This window comes from Mytilus californianus, unplaced genomic scaffold (genome assembly GCF_021869535.1).
Source record: "Mytilus californianus isolate M0D057914Y unplaced genomic scaffold, xbMytCali1.0.p SCAF_15, whole genome shotgun sequence".
NCBI classification, from domain to species: Eukaryota; Metazoa; Mollusca; class Bivalvia; order Mytilida; family Mytilidae; genus Mytilus; species Mytilus californianus.
Genome location: NW_026262637.1, coordinates 25,799,421 through 25,820,956, shown reverse-complemented (window position 1 = coordinate 25,820,956; position 21,536 = coordinate 25,799,421). Strand labels below are relative to the sequence as shown.

General features: G+C 32.5%; 2 protein-coding genes across 2 annotated transcripts; both read right to left on the bottom strand.

Moving 5' to 3' along the window:
- Nucleotides 1-3,744: 3,744 nt before the first annotated feature.
- Nucleotides 3,745-21,459, bottom strand: LOC127725751 (novel acetylcholine receptor chaperone-like). The gene is made up of 3 exons (XM_052232969.1): nt 21,165-21,459; nt 18,464-18,599; nt 3,745-7,257 (listed from the first exon to the last, which is right to left on the bottom strand). Exons 1-3 carry the CDS (start codon nt 21,273-21,275, stop codon nt 7,034-7,036), a joined length of 471 nt encoding a protein of 156 aa, XP_052088929.1. The 5' UTR covers nt 21,276-21,459; the 3' UTR covers nt 3,745-7,033.
- On the bottom strand, nt 13,812-17,022 carry LOC127725750 (uncharacterized). The gene is made up of 2 exons (XM_052232968.1): nt 16,587-17,022; nt 13,812-14,991 (listed from the first exon to the last, which is right to left on the bottom strand). Exons 1-2 carry the CDS (start codon nt 16,669-16,671, stop codon nt 14,669-14,671), a joined length of 408 nt encoding a protein of 135 aa, XP_052088928.1. The 5' UTR covers nt 16,672-17,022; the 3' UTR covers nt 13,812-14,668.
- Nucleotides 21,460-21,536: the final 77 nt, after the last annotated feature.

The window sequence follows — 21,536 nt, the reverse complement described above, 5'->3', positions numbered from 1 at the left end:
TTTTATCTATGTGGTTTTGCTGGTACGGGTCCCATACTGTCGTGGCGTATTCCATTTGCGGTCTTACTAATATTTTATAGGCATGCTCTTTGATGGATTTTGAGCTGTTGAACACTTTCTTCTAGAATATAAATCTCTGCATGATACCCGTATACCATACCTGCATGAGTTAGACAGCTTTCTACATAGCTTTAAAACTGTGCTAAATGCTTTAACCTAACCAGCTTAGTAAAAGATAAACAGCTTATCTTAGATCCAAGTAGATTTTTATGCACTTGTGACTGTAGATGCAAATGTACTGACAATTGCTTTAAAGTAGAGAATATCACCAGGAAACTCTGCTATGCCTTACATGTCCAAAGAAATGAACTATTGAAGGCCTTACCGGCTAGCAAGTAAAAAGGTCAACGAATGTAGCCAACATACACTGGGGTGTATTCTTTTTATTTTTGCATATCCTAGTCCACTGTAAATATAGTCCTGTAAATATAATTATGACCTTTAAACAATTCTGAAAAGAAGTGCTCCAAATTCCTTTAAAATACAGATACAGATACATAATGACGCCTCGAACAAAATCATGCAGGTCAAAATCTTTATTATTATTGCTTGATCACGACGAGAAAGGACCCCTATTAGAACTGTTAGGTAATATTGTCATGGAATAGAAATATTTCTTTTCATTGTTTGCACTGAATATTCAATTTTCAATTTTTATACCACATACTGTGGATTCATTATTATTCGTTGGATACCAGTTTTCGTGAATTTCGTGGGTACAGGTGAACCACGAAATTAAATGTTCAACGAATAACAAGTTTCCTTTAGGCTTGTATGCAGACTTCTGCAAAACCACAAAATTAAATATTCACGAACATGTAAGTTTTCCTTAATCCACGAAAATTGGTACCCACACAAATAAATGAATCCACAATATACTGAACACTACTTAGCTTGTCTTACCCTGTTTTGGATGAAACAATGTGGTCTTAAAATATCTGTTATTTTACTATCTTTACATGAAAACAACAGTTTGTGGTGTAAAAATAGAAAATTTAATATTTAGTGCAAACAATGAAAAAAAAATTATCCAAATCATGTACCAAAGTGCCAGTATCTTCTTCCTCTCTATTCTTCCCTCCACTATCTGGAGTACCACTACTTTTGTAGCATAATACGGTTTAGCAACTATTACTGTAAGCAACTGCGTGCATGTGCAGGAAACAATTTACAGTGAGAAAAAATTTGGTGCACAAACCACATGTATAATTTCGCTAATAACTCAATTTTTCAAGATACTGGTATAAAGGATATCAACACTGCCTGGCGTACCAACCACCAAGTTAAAATCGCAACGGCATATTGTCACATCCAATTATAAGCTAGGGATTCTATCCCAGCAGGATTCTCAATTTAAAACATAAAGCACAAGTAGCATTAAAATAATTAACTATGTAATTCACTATTATACATGCAGGGATCTGTTCCGTCACCATACTATATACATTGGGACTGTCCATTTAAGGCACAAATGTTATTACATCAATAAAGCACTAATCTATGTACAACACTGTAAAAGTCTATGCACTGTGGCATTCATTATAATCTAAAAGCATCTCACGTGCCACCAAGATATCAATGTTATTGTTACTATCAGTTACTCAGCATATAGGTTCTTACTTTCTATTGTTCATTCTAAGCCAACAAGCACATCTTTATAGGTACTTTTCATAAGTCGCAGTACACTGCACCAGTAGACTTAAAAATCCTACTTCAATAAAGAGATACAATAAAATGAATCAGGGACAAAAAATTTAAATAACGTTCAAAGACTGCCCAAAGTTAAAGTACTAATAGGTTCTAAATGGAAAAAAATATAAAAAAAATTCTAGAATATTATTATCATAGGAGGAAATATTACAAAACTTGTTACAGACAGATGAAGGGTATAAAATATTGGTCTGTCTTTTCAACACCACACACTGCAGAACACCCAAAAAGACTACCAACCCCTAAGAAAAACAGAAATATTACACCATAATACAACGAAATAAATATAAAGACTCAAAATTTCTTCTCATTTTCTGTTTTTCATATTTTTGTCTGGACATGCTGGATGCAGCAAAATTATGATTAAAGGTTCAATAGACATAATACCCTGCAGCAAATACTTCTTTAATGACTCACACTGTGCATTGATTCATTTCTTGCATGCATTTTTCTGTTGATTAAAGGGATACCATTTGATATTCTGCAAGGGGTTGCCAGGAGAATTTTTTTCTGATGGAATATTCATTTTCTCCTTTTGTAAGTCTCGTTTATTTTTTTTAGGGGCAGCTTGGACGTGTGAAAAATTTATTTGATCTTTAATTATTTATATAAGTGAGGCAGAAGATACCAAAGGGATAGCCAAACTCATAAGTCGAAGACAAACTGACATCACAATGGCGAAAAAACAAGACAACCAAAAGACAAACAATAGTCTAAAAAATATAACATAGAAAACTAAAGACTGAGCACAAAAACTCCATCCAAAACCAGGGGTGATCTCAGGTTCTCCTGTAGGGTAAGCAGATCCTGTTCCACATGCAGCACACGTCGTGTTTGCTCATGTAAGATCATATAAGTACAAATTTGATGATAAGTCTAATTCTGTTATGTCACATTTGAGGAAAATGTGGACAGGATTGTGGTTACCCTAATTCCAACATATCTGTCCTCATCTGTGAGAACAGATTTTCCATAAAGGTCAACCAACTCATAATGGTGTTTGTAAATTTTTTGAAGGGATGACTTCAACTTCACCTTATATCCTGTATTTTGTTTGTGAAAATATTGATTTTCATTCTGTTTTGGGCAAAGCTCTTTATTTCAATTCCTACCAGGCCAGAATATTCTGAATTAATACCAAGAATCAAAGGACATTTTTGTAATTTCCAATAAAATATAAGCTACTCATTTAATACCACTGAAAAAAAATGTAACATGGAATTTCATATATCATATGTTATTCCGGAACATCATCTACAAAACATTTGGCTATGGGTTTAAAAAATCTAATGAACTCTATTAAATCATGGTTGAGCAGAAAGGTAGATATACCTTACTTGTCTTATAAACTACCACTTGTATGAAATTGTGAAGGTAATAAGCCAGCAACCTGCTACTACTACAGAGACTAAAATCCTGAACAGTTAATCTAAGAGAGAGGGCTGAGTGCTCACAAACATGTTTAACCTAGCCACATTCTTTATGTGCTATCCAAAGTCAGGAGCCTCTAATTCAGTAGTTGTTGTTGGTTGCTCTCTGTCATATTTGATTTTCTTTGTTGTTTTGTCATAAATCAGGCTGTTGGTTTCTCGTTTGGATTGTTTCACATTTTGTCATGCCTGGGCCTTTTAAAGCTGAGTATATATTATGGGTTATGCTCATTGTTGAAGACTCACTTGGACTTTGGTAGATAGTTTTCTCATTGGTATACATTTTGTCATGTAAGGATCTGTCATAGTTTGGTATGCGGTATTGGTTTTGCTCATATTGAAGGCCGTTTAGTATAGTTGCTAACATCTACTTCATTTCAACTCTGGTGGATAGTTGTCTAAATGGCAATATCCTACAACCTCTCCTTATTTTTAAATTAACAGAACAAAGGAAAATCATAAATCTCATATCTTCCTGCAACAATTTACCATTGTGTTGCCATCTTTAGTAAAGTAAGGATTAATTAAAGACACGAAAAAATGGTACAAAAAGATGTGTTAAACACACATTTATTTTTCAAACAAATAAATAACACAAAAATTTGCACTAAACTCAGAACTTTTTCAAACGTAAACTTTGCCTACATTTTCTCACACATATATAAATGATTACATATAAACACATAGCCATATCTATGAACATTTGTGATGTACATTCTTCAATAAATAATTGTGTTTTTATATTATAAATGTAAACAAAAAAAATGGTTTGCCAGTGCAGCTGACCATGATTGAATTTTATGTTGAAAGTCTGTAAGACCATGGTCTTAATACAGAAAAAATGTAAAAATGTAAAAGCATAAAAATCTGACAAGAGTATTTTGCAAGGATCTCTTATTAATTGCATGCAATACAATAGTATTTTTCAGTAACTTTGTTTTTATCACACATAAATTGTTTATTATATTACCTCTAGTCTTAATTCTCCTTATAATTGTCAAATCCACAAAAAACAATGACACAATTCTGTCAGGTTTTGTTTCATTCCACAAAAAAATGCAGAAAAGTCTGTGTTCTTAAATGTAGAAATGGCAATGTACATATTTAGCAAAGGTAAACCAAAAACATCAGTTTCTATAAAAAAAAATAAAAAGATAACAAGAAGTGCACAATTACTGTTAATGTATCATTTTTTATGACTTAAATATTTACAATAGATTAAGAAAAAGACATCATCAAGATGCTTGCATTTATGCCAATTCTTATTGTTTTGACTTTTTATAATATGTCTTATGATATAACATGCATTTAATATATACTTTTATTCTAATACATTGTACTTAATACTTAGTATTTTTTTAGTAGCCTTTTGAGTACTCAGTGCATAACCAGATTGGAAATCTTACTTGAAAAGTGCAATAATATGAAAGAACTAGGCAAGTGAAAATAATTCCTGTTAACATACATCACTATAAAATAAATGAAAAAAAATGAAACTTAAGTTTTGTAAAACAAAATTGCACTGTACAATTACAGTACTTACATAGTATAAATATTAGGGGCCTCGGTAGTTGAACTACTGTATCACTAGCCTGCCAACACTGAAGTTTTGAATCCAGCATGTGGTAGGTGAGCTCGACTCCAATCTTAATTGACTAGGATTGTTAGTTTTCCTATGGAAGGTCATGGTTCTATCTGGGCACTCCATCTTCCTCCACCAATAAAAACTGACCGCCACGAAATAGCACAATAGTGCTGAGAGTGGCATTAAACAACAACAATCAATCAATCAATAGTATAATTATTTTATAGCACTGAATCATTTTTGTATACTTAAAGAGTATTTGTGAAAAAGTAGCTGTACCTAATATCATATTATAACAAAAAATGAAAATGTATAAATATTAAAAATTGAATGTTAAATATCACAATCACAAGTATAAGATATCTGTAGCGTTTCACTGTCACAACCATAACTGTATATATATCATTAAACCTTTTGTAACTTATTTCTCATTTGAACAACGTGAGCCAATAACAAGTATTTGTATAATGAGATTGTTGCCTCTTAATATCATGCGTAACATAAATTTAAACATACTCAGCAATTATATATACTCTTATGTATAAGACCCTTTTAATTTCTATAAACAAACACAGTCATACATTTTGCATATTCCATTTTTACTTCATTACAGTTATGGGACAATAAATTCAATGTAAAAATCTACATATCTATATAAACCTGATCTGTCAATATTTTGTATACCTGAAAACATTTGTGGACAGATATTTCATCCATTTCCTCAGGAAAACAAGCTTATTAAGGTTGTATAAGTGTCTTCCACTATCTTGGGTTGTAAAATAGCAAAATGCAATTTTTTTATTCAGCCAACAAATTTTGATGCAGGCATGCAATTGAATAATAAGAATTTTCATTTGGATGAACATATTTATGTTATAGTTAGTTATAATAAATCATATTTTTACAAAAGTAGAATATTTTTGCTTGATTTTTTAATTTTTATAACTTTGCGTATTCAGGGAAAGTAACTCAGAAATAGTACAATTTATAATGGGATCTACAGGATTTTTTTCTATTTTATGTTATAGCAGGAAAAAAGGTATGGTAACCCTATTCTTTCCTTTAGCATTTTATAAGACCTATCTTGTCATATTTTACTTCAAAATTTTTATCATTTAGTTTTTCTCTATTCACATTTTTCTCTGTATAATTCATACAAAATGTGTCATATTTTCACCACCTGTAGCTTGAAAACAAGCTCGGTGACCTATCACCTTTATCATATTTTTGAACATATCACAATTTATACTACATATTGACAGGTATGAAAAATTTTTATCATTATTTTTTTATACTCCCATACCACCTTAATCTCATAAATGAATCTATTTTAAACTAGAATGGAGAGCAACTCATAGAAATGTATGTAATGGATCATATAATACAGGTATTTTTGTTGGGAAAAAGCAAGTCAACATCTTTAAAGTAAAACAAAAATGAAAAGTAAAAAATCCTACTGATCATACCTTCAACTTTATTCTGCAGGGCTCACACTAGCAGGGGACGGGGGGCGAAAAAGTCGCTTTCACGTCTGTCACTTCGCTTTGACTGACAGTCAAAAGCGACATCTTTTTTTTTTTGACAATCAATGCATTTGAATGGGGACATATAGTTGGAACCCCCCTTTATCCTGGGTTAGGAACCCACCCTTTTAGAAATGGCTGGATCCGCCCCTGAAATAGACGTGGTATGATTGAAAATGAGAGCACTATCAACCGAAAGACCAGAAGAAAAGGATGTAAACAACAAAACTTCTGAATCAATTATCCTGGCTCTTTACTGGAATATACAGAATTTTAAAATTTTAAAATCCATCAGAAGTAAAAATTACTTAGGACAATAACTACAAAATAACAGCACTACATTGTATCTTATATTTTCAAAAATGAATGAAATGTTCCTTTCTTGACAACAGATTGGAAGATTTTTGTCCAGTTAATTGATATTTTTACCAAAGAAAAGAGACTCTTTATAGATATCATAATCTGAACAAAATATTAATTTGCCAAAATTTAGTTGAAAACATATGTCAGGATGGTCAGGGGCTATATAATAATGTATTAAGTTTAGAAAATTTAAAACTTCATGCATTTAATGTCTCTGATTGTAGACTGATAAACACGAAATATTTCAAACCACAACATTTATGATTTTAAGATAAATGATTTTAACATATTTATGAAATAATACATCTATAAATTATTCTGACATATTTGGTGAGATAAACTTATTTTGAGATGGTTACTGTTTATTCCTCCTTTTTCTCTGATGATACTTCATGTTTCCTTCCTTTTGTTTCTTCCATTTCTTTTGCCTTGAATTGTAGGAATATGATAAGTCTACACATCAAAAGGAAGAAGAAGACTATAGATAAACTCATTTTATCTAATGGACTGTTCAGCATCCAATGGCAATACACATCATTCATTGTTATTAAAATCATCAAGACGTTTGCTGCCCCCTTTAAAGGTCCTGAAAATAGTTTTTCATGTAAAAAAGCTTCACAGTCACTCATGGTCTCAGAGCATATAGCTCTCTATATTTGCAAGTATTAACATACAATATTTAATTGAGATATCATGAATATTCTTCAAACAAGAATAGCTTCTCATTGATCACATTATTGTAAGTTGTCAAAATTAGGTAAAAATAAAATACACATATACAAGTATATATAAGAATAAGAAGATGTGGTATGATTGCCAATGAGACAACTCTCCACAAGAGACCAAATGACACAGAAATTAACAACTATAGGTCACTGTACAGCCTTCAACAATGAGATAATAGATATAAGAAGATGTGGTATGAGCGCCAATGAGACAACTCTCCATCCAAGTCAAAATTTATAAAAGTAAACCATTATAGGTCACAGTACGGTCTTCAACACGGAGCCTTGGCTCACACCGAACAGTAAGCTATAAAGGGCCCCAAAAATTACTAGTGTAAAACCATTCAAACGGGAAAACCAATGGTCTAATCTATATAAAAAACAAGAAACGAGAAACACTTATGAACCACATCAACAAACGACAACTACTGAACATCAGATTCCTGACTTAGGACAGGTGCAAACAAATGCAGCGGGTTTAAACGTTTTAATGGTACCAAACCTTCACCCTTTTTCTGAAACAATAGTGTAACATCACAACATAGAAAGACACACTATAAACAAGAAATGATTGTAACAGGATGCTGTTACGAAGTCTCCCAAACGAAGCTCCCATAATTCGTAATTCCCAGGGTCGCCTGACATTGGGGAAAGTCCAGTGAAAATTGGTTTGGTCCAGTAAAGCTATATGCATTAGTGATGCCTGGAGACTAACCCTGTATATCATTCAAATCATCTTGGCATGACAAACCAGAATATATATGGTTTAGGGGTGGGGATCTCAACCATTTACAAGATATTAGAACTTTCTTAAATGACATGGGGTGGGGGTGACCCCTGGGGACTAACCCTGTATTTCATTTGATGTGCTTTATCATGACAAACCAGAATATATATGGTTTAGGGGTGGGGATCTCGACCATTTACAAGATATTAGAACTTTCTCAAATGGCAGGGGGTCGGGATGACCCCTGGGGACTAACCCTGTATATCATTCAAACCATCTTTGCATGACAAACCAGAATATATATGGTTTAGGGGTGGGGATCTTGACCACTTACAAGATATTAGAACTTTCTTAAATGACATGGGGTGGGGGTGACCCCTTGGGACTAACCCTGTATTACATTTTATGTGTTTTATCATGACAAACCAGAATATATATGGTTAAGGGGTGGGGATCTCGACCATTTACAAGATATTAGAACTTTCTCAAATGGCAGGGGGTCGGTATGACCCCTGGGGACTAACCCTGTATATCATTCAAACCATCTTAGCATGACAAATCAGAATTTATATGGTTTAGGGGTGGGGATCTTGACCACTTACAAGATATTAGAACTTTCTTAAATGACATGGGGTGGGGGTGACCCCTGGGGACTAACCCTGTATTTCATTTGATGTGCTTTATCATGACAAACCAGAATATATATGGTTTAGGGGTGGGGATCTCGACCATTTACAAGATATTAGAACTTTCTCAAATGGCAGGGGGTCGGGATGACCCCTGGGGACTAACCCTGTATATCATTCAAACCATCTTTGCATGACAAACCAGAATATATATGGTTTAGGGGTGGGGATCTTGACCACTTACAAGATATTAGAACTTTCTTAAATGACATGGGGTGGGGGTGACCCCTTGGGACTAACCCTGTATTACATTTTATGTGTTTTATCATGACAAACCAGAATATATATGGTTAAGGGGTGGGGATCTCGACCATTTACAAGATATTAGAACTTTCTCAAATGGCAGGGGGTCGGGATGACCCCTGGGGACTAACACGGTATATCAATCAAACCATCTTAGCATGACAAACCAGAATTTATATGGTTTAGGGGTGGGGATCTTGACCACTTACAAGATATTAGAACTTTCTTAAATGGCATGGGGTGGGGGTGACCCCTAGGGACTAACCCTGTATCACATTTAATGTGCTTTATCATGACAAACCAGAATATATATGGTTTAGGGGTGGGGATCTCGACCATTTACAAGATATTAGAACTTTCTCAAATGGCAGGGGGTCGGGATGACCCCTGGGGACTATCCCTGTATATCATTCAAACCATCTTAGCATGACAAACCAAAATATATATGGTTTAGGGGTGGGGATCTTGACCACTTACAAGGTATTATAACTTTTTTAATTGGCAGGGGGTGGGGGTGACCCCTGGGGACTAACCCTGTATTTCATTAAATGGGCTTTATCATTTAGAACATTTTCAATTAAAAAGATTGTGTCTATCACAAACGGTTTTCAATTTATACTCATTTGAAAATTTTTTAAAATAAAATCCCATAGGGTTCTATAGTAAAACCCTCTTTTCTTTTTGCCCCTCAAAGTACCCCTTTATAAACCCCATTGCACAAACAAAACCCTGATTGCACCACTAGACATGTTAATCTAAGATATTGTGAAACCCTAAGTTAATCTGACAAGCGGTTTTGGAGAACAGGTGTGGACAAGTTCAAATTTAAAAGCGGCGGAAGAAGAAGAAGAAGAAGAAGAAGAAGAAGAAGAAGTTCAAATTTAAAAGAGGCGGAAGAAGAAGAAGAAGAAGAATAATAAGAACTGAGCAAAAACAATAAGTCTTCCCAAACTTCGTTTATGAGACTTAAATATCAACTGAAATAGCTTAACTCAATCAAAGGACATATTAACAAAAAGCCCATACCGCATAGTCAGCTAAAAAAGGTCCCAAAACGACAAATGTAAAACAAATCAAAAGAGAAAACTAACGGCCTAATTTATGTACAAAATAATGAACGAAAAACAAATATGTTACACAGCAACAAACGACAACCACTGAATTACAGGCTCCTGACTTGATCACTTGATGTGCTAACTTGATTGTTGGTTGCTGAATGTCCAGTGGCAAGTATTGCATGCATGTTCAGGACGACACACACATATATATATATAGAAAGTTAAACTTTGTGCATTACCATATATATTGATAACCAGTCTAACCTGTAATACGTAGAGCCACCATATTAAATCAAAACTACAGAAGTTTTGGTTATTAATAAATATCAAAGTATTTTGGTTTGATGCTAGGGACTGTATGATCTATAAACAACAATCAAGATAAAAAAATTCGTAAGTGTCTCGCCTACTTTTGCTGTTAATGGCAGGTTCAACAAAAATGAGGAAAAAAATCAATAAAAATATTCCTTTAGATACTATCTTTTGATTGTAAGAAGCTTCTGTCAAAGTTTGGTATAAATCCAGGATACTTTATGAATCTAATAAATGTTTTAAAAACTTTAACTGCAGACTGTATTTAATGTTAACTGGAAGAATCAAAGCGCGAAAGCGCTGTAAAGGCAGTTAATTACAGGTTGTGTGTATTTTTAGTCCAGTTATATCATTATCTTGCATAGTACATTGTACTTATCAGAGGTGGCTTTCAGTATTTAAGATTTAGAGTTCTCTAATGATATTGAACAAGTTTTATGAATGTCATATTCTGAGCACTATATGAAGGTGATTGTTCTCACTTGTTTATGAACTAGTGCATTATGTCCAGTTTGTACCTTTTTTATCTATGTTTATAGTCAAATACTGTTTAAAATAGTTTGGCATTTTCTTTTAAGTAATAAGTAAATGTTATCAACTGTATTTTATTCAACTTTGCAAATGTGGTTTGTTACTGGTAAGTACAATGTATGGATGATAGTTGTTTCATTGGCAATCATAACACATCTCCTTATTTATATAATGATCTATATTCAACGACCTCAGGTACAAAAAAAATGTATGTAACTAAACTATGATGGGAAACCTTTGACTTCTTTCTTTAATATAAACTTTTGATTTGGTACCATAGAACTATGTAGAATAAATGTACATTGCAACATGTCAACTCTTTCAATGACAATACTTTTTTTAGAAACTATAACTCCAAGCAAAATTATATTTCCAAGTATAAAGTAATTTATGAATGAAACAAGAGTGCACACGCTGAAATGTCTCGCCTTCTATACTAATCATTGATATTATGTTGATAGTCCTAAATATAAAGCTTTATTACAACTGTCACATAAACTTAACATTAACCAAGTAAACTAAACATTGACCAATGAACCAAGAAAATGAGGTCAAGGTCAAGGTCAGATGAACCATGCTAGACAGGCATGTACAGCTAACAATTCTTCCATACAACAAATATAGTTGACCTATTGCTTATAGTTTAAGAAAAACAGACCAAAACACAAAAACTTAAAACTGAGCAATGAACCTTGAAAAAATGAGGTCAAGGTAAAAAAAAACCTGCGTGACTGACATATAGATCATAAAATATTTCCATACACCAAAGTTGAACTATTGCATATAGTATTAGAAAAAAAGACAAAACTCAAAAACTTAACTTTGACCACTGAACCATGAAAATGAGGTCAAGGTCAGATGACACCTGCCAGCTAGACATGTACACCTTACAATCATTCCATACACCAAATATAGTAGACCTATTGCATACAGTATAAGAAAAAGAGACCAAAACACAAAAACTTAACTATAACCACTGAACCATGAAAATGAGGTCAAGATCAGATGACACCTGCCAGATGGACATGTACACCTTACAGTCCTTCCATACACTGAATATACTAGACCTATTGCTTATAGTAACTGAGATATGGACTTGACCACCAAAACTTAACCTTGTTCACTGATCCATGAAATGAGGTCGAGGTCAAGATAAAACTGTCTGACGGGCATGAGGACCTTGCAAGGTATGCACATACCAAATATAGTTATCCTATTACTTATAATAAGAGAGAATTCAACATTACAAAAAATCTTAACTTTTTTTCAAGTAGTCACTGAACCATGAAAATGAGGTCAAGGACATTGGACATGTGACTGACGGAAACTTCGTAACATGAGGCATCCATATACAAAGTATGAAGCATCCAGACCTTCCACCTTCTAAAATATAAAGCTTTTAAAAAGTTAGCTAACGCCGCAGCCAGAACACTATCCCTATGTCGAGCTTTCTGCGACAAAAGTCGCAGGCTCGACAAAAAGGAGTTCTAAATTAAGTAATAAACTGATTTGCTGAGCGCAGCTGGATACACCCACAGAGGTCCAACCCTGAACAGTTGGGGCAAAAATGGACACAATATTCAAGCTTGATACCGGTCTGAATTTGGATTGTAATTAAATATTTGACATATTATAGTTTCTGAATAAATGTAGTCAAAGAACTTGAAATCAGTTATATGAATTGAATTTACATTCAATTAAAGATTTCTTGCTGTTGTGCAATACACTGTGCTGTTGCGCAATACTTAATAAATCTGTTGCCAGACTATAAACAAATAAAGTTCAATTTCTTCTCAATGTCATATTTGAAATTTATGAAAATCAATAGGGAGATTACATCAATAGCTATAAATAATTCACCAAAGTTTCATGCGAACTGCTTAAAGCATTTTTGAGTTGTTGTCCAAAAACTGGAAAATCCCCCCCTTTTTAATGAATAAAACCCCATAACTCAGAAATGTAAAATCTAAAATTTATAAAATTCTAAAGGGAGCTTACGGATTGATAATTTAGTCTAAGATGCAAGATTTTTTTATCAGTTGTTTGTGGCTTTGAACTAGCTGTCAGTAAATGCGAGTACTCTCAGATCTGTACTTAGTGTCTTTTTGTTGTTTGGATGTACAACTACCCGGCCACGTCCACTTGTATTTGTATTTATCCATCTGATGAGTTAAGCCTCTTTCAACTGATTTTTATAGTTCGCTCTTATATTGTACTGTTACACCACTGTCCCAGGTAAGGGGGTGGGTTGGGATCCCGCGAACATGTTTAACCCCGCCACATTCTGTATGTACATGTATGTGCCTGTCCCAAGTCAGGAGCCTGTAATTCAGTGGTTGTCGTTTGTTTATGTGTTGCATATTTGTTTTTCGTTCATTTTTTGTACATAAATTAGGCCGTTAGTTTTCTTGTTTGAATTGTTTTACATTGTCATTTCGGGGCCTTTTATAGCTCACTGTGCGGTATGTGCTTTGCTCATTGTTGAAGGCCGTACTGTGACCTATAGCTGTTAATTTCTGTGTCATTTGGTCTCTTGTGGAGAGTTGTCTCATTGGCAATCATACCACATCTTCTTTTTTATATTTACATCAACAGATATAAACAATTCACCAAAGTCAAGGTGAGACAACAAAACTTAGTTGTAAGATCTCTGAAATTTTTTACACGGTACAAGTTTTTCTAATTGTTGGAGATTGTATGGTGACAGTAACACCTGTAACTGCTTAACCCATTTCTTATGCACTTTGGTTCGATAAACTCACTGAATATCATACCACATCTCCTTATTTTTATATGCATTACAATTTACATGTGCATGTAATTGTAAATAATATTTATATATATATATCAGAACAAACTTCATTGCGTCACTTTTATTTATGCATCCTTTGGCACAATACAAGTTCTAAAATTACACAACATAAAACAACTAAATGTTATTTCAGATGAAAGTTTTGTTTCAGTTCCATTCATAGGATTTATTAGAATTTTGTATGTTTTGACAAGTCCAATAATTAGCTCTATGTGCACGTGTTAATTGGAGACTTTTCTATCCCGTATAAGAGTTTTGGAACTAATTGTTTCTTTTTTTGAAAAAAGTGAGCAAACAAATCTTGCACATTTAAACCTTTGTCTGCCATCACACTGTCACCTGGATCACATAATTGAACTATTCTACATCTTTCAACTATTTCACAGTCACTGGTACAACCAACATATGCATTAGAGACATAGTTGACTAAACCACCAGGTGTCCAACATACAAGTATTTTCAGTGCTTCTGTTTTTATATGATGAAAAGGTTGCCTGAGCTCTAGGAGCTTTAGGTTTTATCACGGGATATTCTGTGCTGTCAATAATAATCCAAGTTGTAGGAAACTTTAATTCTAAGTTGGATGGCGAAAAATACCTGACTAAACCACTAAATGGCCAAGTGTTAGCCTCACGCCACTGTTTAGACATAAAAACAATCCATGTTTACACAATATTCTTAACACTAGTTTCAATCTAGAATCTAGACAGTTCAAGGTTGGTTGTATAATGCATCAATTTCATCAAAGTCATAAAAAAAACTGATTTTCAAATGACACCCTATCAATTTGAAAATATATGTATCTCAAACAATGTGCTGTTGGACCAAGTGTGGTCAAAACAAATAAAAATTTAGTATACAACTCTAAACCGGTATAAAAATGCATGGCTGTGTCACGTGTCTTCATTTCAAAATTCTCTGCTGAAAATAAGGCATTGATGGTGTTTGCGTAATTCCATCTGTGAAGCTCAACATTAGCTCGGCAGTTGGTGGTGGACAGTCATAAATCCTGTCTGCAGTATGAATTACCTCTTCAGGAAAACCAACTTTACAATCAAAACTTTCCTCTAGATTTCTACTACAATATTCATCAAGTTTAGTTCTTTTGTTTTCACAGGAAACTGCCCTGATTTTTCTTTTTGCGGACGATTCAGTCTCTTGCTTGGTCCAGGAAAATAGGCTGGGATTGGCAGTAGACTTAAGTCTCTGTATGGTGGGTTTGTGCCCTGAAAAAGGTTATAAAACATTAGTTTTTTGATAATTAAATGAACTTCCATTAGCAATGCATACTTTGTACAGAAGCAAGTTAACTCGTACCATTGTAAACTCGTACCAACGTAAACTCGTACCACTGGGAAGTCGTACCAATCAGAACTCTTACCACTGCAAACTCGTACCATTAAAAATATATTCAAAAATACGAAAGTTTTATGAATTTTTTTTTGGTAAACTAAATAAAAAAAGTTGAATTACTTGAATTTTATACTAGATTTTAATGAAAACTTAGACAAAAATACGAATGTTTTATGATTATTTTTTTTTTAAGCTTTATACAAAAAATTAAAATATCTTTGAAATTTATACCAGATTTTAATGAAAACTTAGACAAAAATACAAATGTAATTCCTTAATTACCATGCTAATAAATATATTAAATTCCTTTGATTGTGTGATTATTGGTTGATTATTAACTAATCAACTTGTTTTTTTTTATCTTTTACTAATCAACTTGTATAATCATATAAGCATGGTCATATTCTGCTGAAATGTGCTGAATATTGTATAAAAATAAATTTCATACTTTCTAACTGTTGGTCATAAACAATTTTAAACCTTTAAAACACAATCAATAAATTCTTTCATTAAATAAAATTCCTTTTAGAAACAATAGAAAAATACCCAAATCTATTCAATGTTACTGATTTGGAATGATTAAAAACTAAATCAAATAGTTGTCAGTAAAAGTTTAAAAAAGAGTCTATTCAAGGGAGACAACAAAGCCAATCTGCCACGGTTTTCTCTATCCAATTAGACAAGGAAAATTAGCTACAAATTGGTTATTGTAATTTCAAATTATATACATTTTACAGACTTAAGAGGTATTGAGTAAAATTAAAGTATATATTCATCATTAAACACCATTTGAATGCATTTAAATAAGTTGGTACAAGTTTACAATGGTATGAATTTACCGTGGTACGAGTTAGCAGTGGTACGAGTTTGCATTGGAACGAGTTTTTGTTTAGTGGTACGAGTTGACATTGGTACGAGTTACAATGGTACGAGATAACTATAATTCCTTTGTACTCGTAACCTGGCAAAATATTAACTAGATTTATTCATTACAATCTGGATAAAACTATGTTAGCCTGATTCAATGTACATCAAAATGTATGTTATGTAAATCCAAAGGACAAACAATGAGAGACGTATGCAACAAACATACATTGTTTGTACCTAAATAACTATAATATAGATGAGAGCATGTCATTGTTTTGTTCCTGTTAACATTGTCATTGATATTTTTCAAGAAAGTCTATGAGGCATAGCTTATGCATTCCTGTCATTACTACATAAGCATAATTACTGCTAAAATAATTCTCAGTATGATATACCTCTTGTAAGAAATCATTATAATTGTAGCAAGCACCAAAAAATCTCAAACAGATCACATTGAATCGTAACCAAATAATTATGACGTCTTGAAATAACCACCCCCTTTTATTCTAAAACGATAATTGCGGTTGTAAACTGACTTTGGTTTATTTGCATGGCGATTACATATATAACTATATATTTCACAAAGAAAATAGAGTTTTACCATGAATAGTTTCCTGCACGTAGTCTTTTTCAGTAAAACGTGCCTTGCAAACAACAGCTGATTGAGATGGACTCCACGATATCATCGTGTTCTCGTCCAATCTGCGTATGGGCAATGGCGTTGATCCAACTTTTCCTTCTTTTTAAGTCATTTGGAAATGCATGTCCTCCTCTTAAATGACATCCAGGTACACAACAACAAGTACTTGGCATCGTTAATTAAAAATATAACTGAAATAGTTGCACTGTGCAGAAACCGGAAGTTGAGGAACAGGATCCGCTACCACGGCGCCACCTATTCAGGAACGATAATTTGCTACTTTATATAACTGCGAAATAACAATAACGTTAGACGGGTTCACGTGCATAAACAGAAATGCGCTTTAAATTGTATAATATAATTCATGTTCAGTCGACCTTTAATTATTATATCAACGACTGAAATGACTTATAAACATCTAGATTGCAGATAGCACTCGAAATTAACCCGAGCTCTTTCCCACGGAATTCAAATAATTCTAGTTTGTCAATCGGTTGACTGCTTATAATGCAAAATACTTATAAATCAAAAGTTTTTAAAACTAACAAAACACAATGATCGTTTCTCTATTTCCCAATGTAAATGAAATGAGACAAAAAACATTTTATACCACAATAAGAAGAGGAGAGAATCAACATTTTCCGGATCTACTTGGAGCTAAATGACCCCCCACGTAGATAAGTTGGATATCGTGGAAAGAAATATTAACACGGCAACTAGAAAGGCATTAAAGCACTGCCTTTAAAAACTAAGTCCATTTATAAGTAAAATACGGATAAACAGGTACAAATTTTAACAAAATTTCCTTCTAGATACTAGCTTTTGATCATAAACAAGCTTCTGTCCTAATTTGGTACAAATCCAGGATAGTTTAAGAAAGTTATTAAAATTTTAAAAACTTTAACCACAGAGTGAATGTGTTGTTTCCTGGCAGAAAAACTAAGTCCATTTATAAGTAAAATACTGAAAAAATGAAATTTTTTTTTTAACAAATTTACTTCTGGATACTATCTTATGATCATAAACAAGCTTCTGTCCAAGTTTGGTACAAATCCAGGATAGTTTAAGAAAGTTATTAAAATTTTAAAAACTTTAACCACAGAGTGAATGTATTGTTTCCTGGCAGAAAAACTAAGTCCATTTATAAGTAAAATACGGAAAAAATGAAATTTTTTTTTTGAACAAATTTACTTCTGGATACTATCTTATGATCATAAACAAGCTTCTGTCCAAGTTTGGTAGAAATCCAGGATAGTTTAAGAAAGTTATTTAAATTTTAAAAACTTTAACCACAGAGTGAATGTAATGTTTCCTGGCAGAAAAACTAAGTCCATTTACAAGTAAAATACGGAAAAACAGGAATTTTATTTTTACAAAATTTACTTCTTGATACTATCTTATGATCATAAACAAGCTTCTGTCCAAGTTTGGTAGAAATCCAGGATAGTTTAAGAAAGTTATTAAAATTTCAAAAACTTTAACCACAGAGTGAATATTTGTGGACGCCGCCGCCGACGACGCAATGTAGGATCGCTATGTCTCGCTTTTTCGACTAAAGTCGAAGGCTCGACAAAAACCAACTGTACGGATAACAGCAGCGAATTGTTGTTTACTGTACGGGGATTAGAATAGGTACTTTTTGCTATCATTTTCTTTGCTTTGGGGTACCTATATATAGTGGTTATGCTACACAGTGTTTGTTGTGTTTTTTGTCCCCCAATTATTTCTTGAGATTTTTTATCGTGTACATCTCACCCATATATCCTTTCTTTTCCAATGGATCCATTTTCTCAATTTTCTTTTGTTCATGCATGTATATCTTAATAAAGATGGCTTACCTGGAATAAAAGCTAAAATAACACCACATAGTGTCTCTGCACCACCAATAGCTTTCCTATATATATGTGGACTCAACTTCCATTTGAATAATTTAACAGGAGGGAATACTCGTACTTGTTGAATGTAATTTTTTCTCTGTAAAATAAAACCAATTAATAAAACTTTTAAAGTGTGAAAGTCATACTAAATGTACTGGATACAACTTTTATTTTGAAGATAGTAAAAAATTGTCTGCATATAGAAACTCATGATTATTTGTTTGTCCCTTTATTTCTTAAATTGCTAAAATACAAAGACATTTTTATATTAGTACTCATTTTACAAACATTGGGATTTAAAAGCCTAGTAAATACTGGACTCAAGTAATGCGACATGTATGAATCAATCAAAACTGTAAATGGGAGCAAATGAAAACCTGGTTATAGTAAGACTGACACAGATAGTACACCTCATTTTCTATTTCATTATTTTAAAATTTTAAGAATTTTTTAATAATCTGAGAGTGGACTGAGACAGAGTTTTGTAGCTAAAATATCTAATTAATCATGCAAATAAGAGACTTATATAATTTTGTTATTAAAACTGTGGTTTTTAGGGAAGTGGTGCTTTTTCATGTTTATTTTCGATCATATCTTTATAGAACTTATCATACTGATTGCATGTTGCTTTTACAAATATTTTAATATCTTACTTTTGCATTTTTTGCAAGACAAATACTTGATTTTAATACCTGAAGTCTCACCCCATTTACCATGTTTACCATTTGTAACCAGTTTTTGGGACACTGTATCTAAATAGGTTACTATAATCACATGATATTAAATAAGTGTAGCCATGTGTACCAAGTTGTAACCAGTTTTCAGGACACTTTATCTAAACCGGTTACTTAATTAAATAAGTCTAACCATTTGTACCCAGTTGTAACTAGTTTTGAAATATATTGACTGTTTGTTTTATAAATATTAGAGATTAGTTGTACAAGGTCAAGATATATATAAATTAATAATTTTCATGAATAAAACATGTAACTCTGTCAATAAAGTTTAAATGCCTTACCCTATGTACCTATTTGGAATCAGTTACAAATAGCAATACTTAAATGAGTGATTTTCTAAATCACTGATTCAAGTAACATTATGTCCATAAAGGTTGGAAGTAAGAGTTGTCTTTCTTTAATAATAATCACCTATTTAAGTAGTACAAATTAATCACTAGACTAAGTGATTTAATTTTATTGTAGCTTTAAATATAGAATACTAATGATCCAGGGACTAATTATGTTGCTAAAATTATCAGAACAAACATCTGTGTTGATAGGATGACCGGGTCATGTCAGGTGATGACCTTGTACTAAATCTAGGATAATGACATAAAAATCACTTGTTTAAGTATCAAACCTCAATTTCCTTCCAAATAATCACTTCTTTAAGTATCATTATTTTAATATCCCCCACTTATTTCAACACCCCCGAACAGTGAAATTTTGATCGATAACAGTAAAATTTTATTACATAATCTATAAGATGAAACCTTGAATTTTACAGGAAAAATACTCCCACTGCTGGGAAAAATCTGTTAAGAAAGTATCAGTTCATTATGTAAAGCCATTTTTAAAGCATTTTTTCAACTAAAATAGAATTTGCAGCTAAATGATTGCATGAAAGGCATAAACCTTGCTGCTTAAAAGAAGCAAAAAAATCATTTTTTTCAATTTTACTAATGAAAAGATATTATCTAAACCTAGTGTTTAAAATTTTGGTAAAACTACAAAATCACAATTTGTGACAAAACTTCGAATTTGCTACTTAAATAAGTGATTTAAAAATCACTTATTTCAATAAGTCCCCTGACTGATTTAAGCCTTTAGTTTCTTCTCATTAGGATTTACAAAATACTTCTTTATTTTCCAGTCATGTAATGATGTATCATTTGTAACTAGTTAAAATATATAAGAAATGAAATTATTCAGCATGTACCAGTTGTACCCATTTGTACCTGGTTACGAACGAAAGTAGGGAAATATTAAAAGTACTAATTTCTTGACATATCTTGATATATACATTTTCAGCAAAAATCATGAAAATATTAAAAAAAAAAAAAAAAATAACTGCAAATAAAATCAAGTGAGAGGACACATTGGGCTCTGGAGTAGCAACTCTTAAATACTTTTTTTTAATTTAAAACATAAAATAGCCTGTATAACTCTATATCAATAGTTTTGGTGTATTATATGAATGTCATGTAAAATGCTCTATGTTGTTAAGATTATATTTGTTATATGTGCAGGGTTCTCACTAAGGCAAGTCCATGAGTCCTGGACTCATGACAATCTGTCTGGACTCACCATTTTCAAAACTGGTGAGTCCAAAGATGCATCAAGATTGAAATATTTTGTATAAACTGAACACACAAATCATCATTTTATAGAAAAAGTTTTAAAATAACCTGAATTTAACGTCATTTCATTGCTCTATTATATAATTAGGTCATGTAGACTAAAATGATACATTATATTGCAATAAAATATCTTCATCTTACTGTTGGACTCACCATGGCCAAAAATGACGAGTCCCTGGACTCGCCTTTAAAAATCCTTAGTGAGAACCCTGATATGTGTTTGCCCCCTGGGGACCTTATTTGGAAAATAAAATATCTTGTATACACATTTGTACATGTCATTAGACAAACAAATGAAAATACCATTTCTTTATATAGTTCATCGCTTAATGAAGGAGTGAGTTTTAATGATCCAACGAATACAAAAAATATTCCTAATGTTACGGATAAGGCTTTCAAGACCATAGCTGTCATCTTTAGTGGTTGAGTTGTTTACGAATGTCTATTTCTTCTTTGTTCTTTTCATAGCTTCAGCTGCTGAATCCAACTTCCGATTTGGTCAATGTCTATTTGAAGCTTTAGAAAAAAATTTTATTTGCATCCAATTCTTTGATATCTTAAATTACTAAAGGCATTTCAGAATAATTTCATGAATGGGAAATTTCTGGGTTAGAAATCGAACGTGAAAAATAACTGCTGATTTGGACAATTAATTCAGAAAAGAAGGAAAACGTT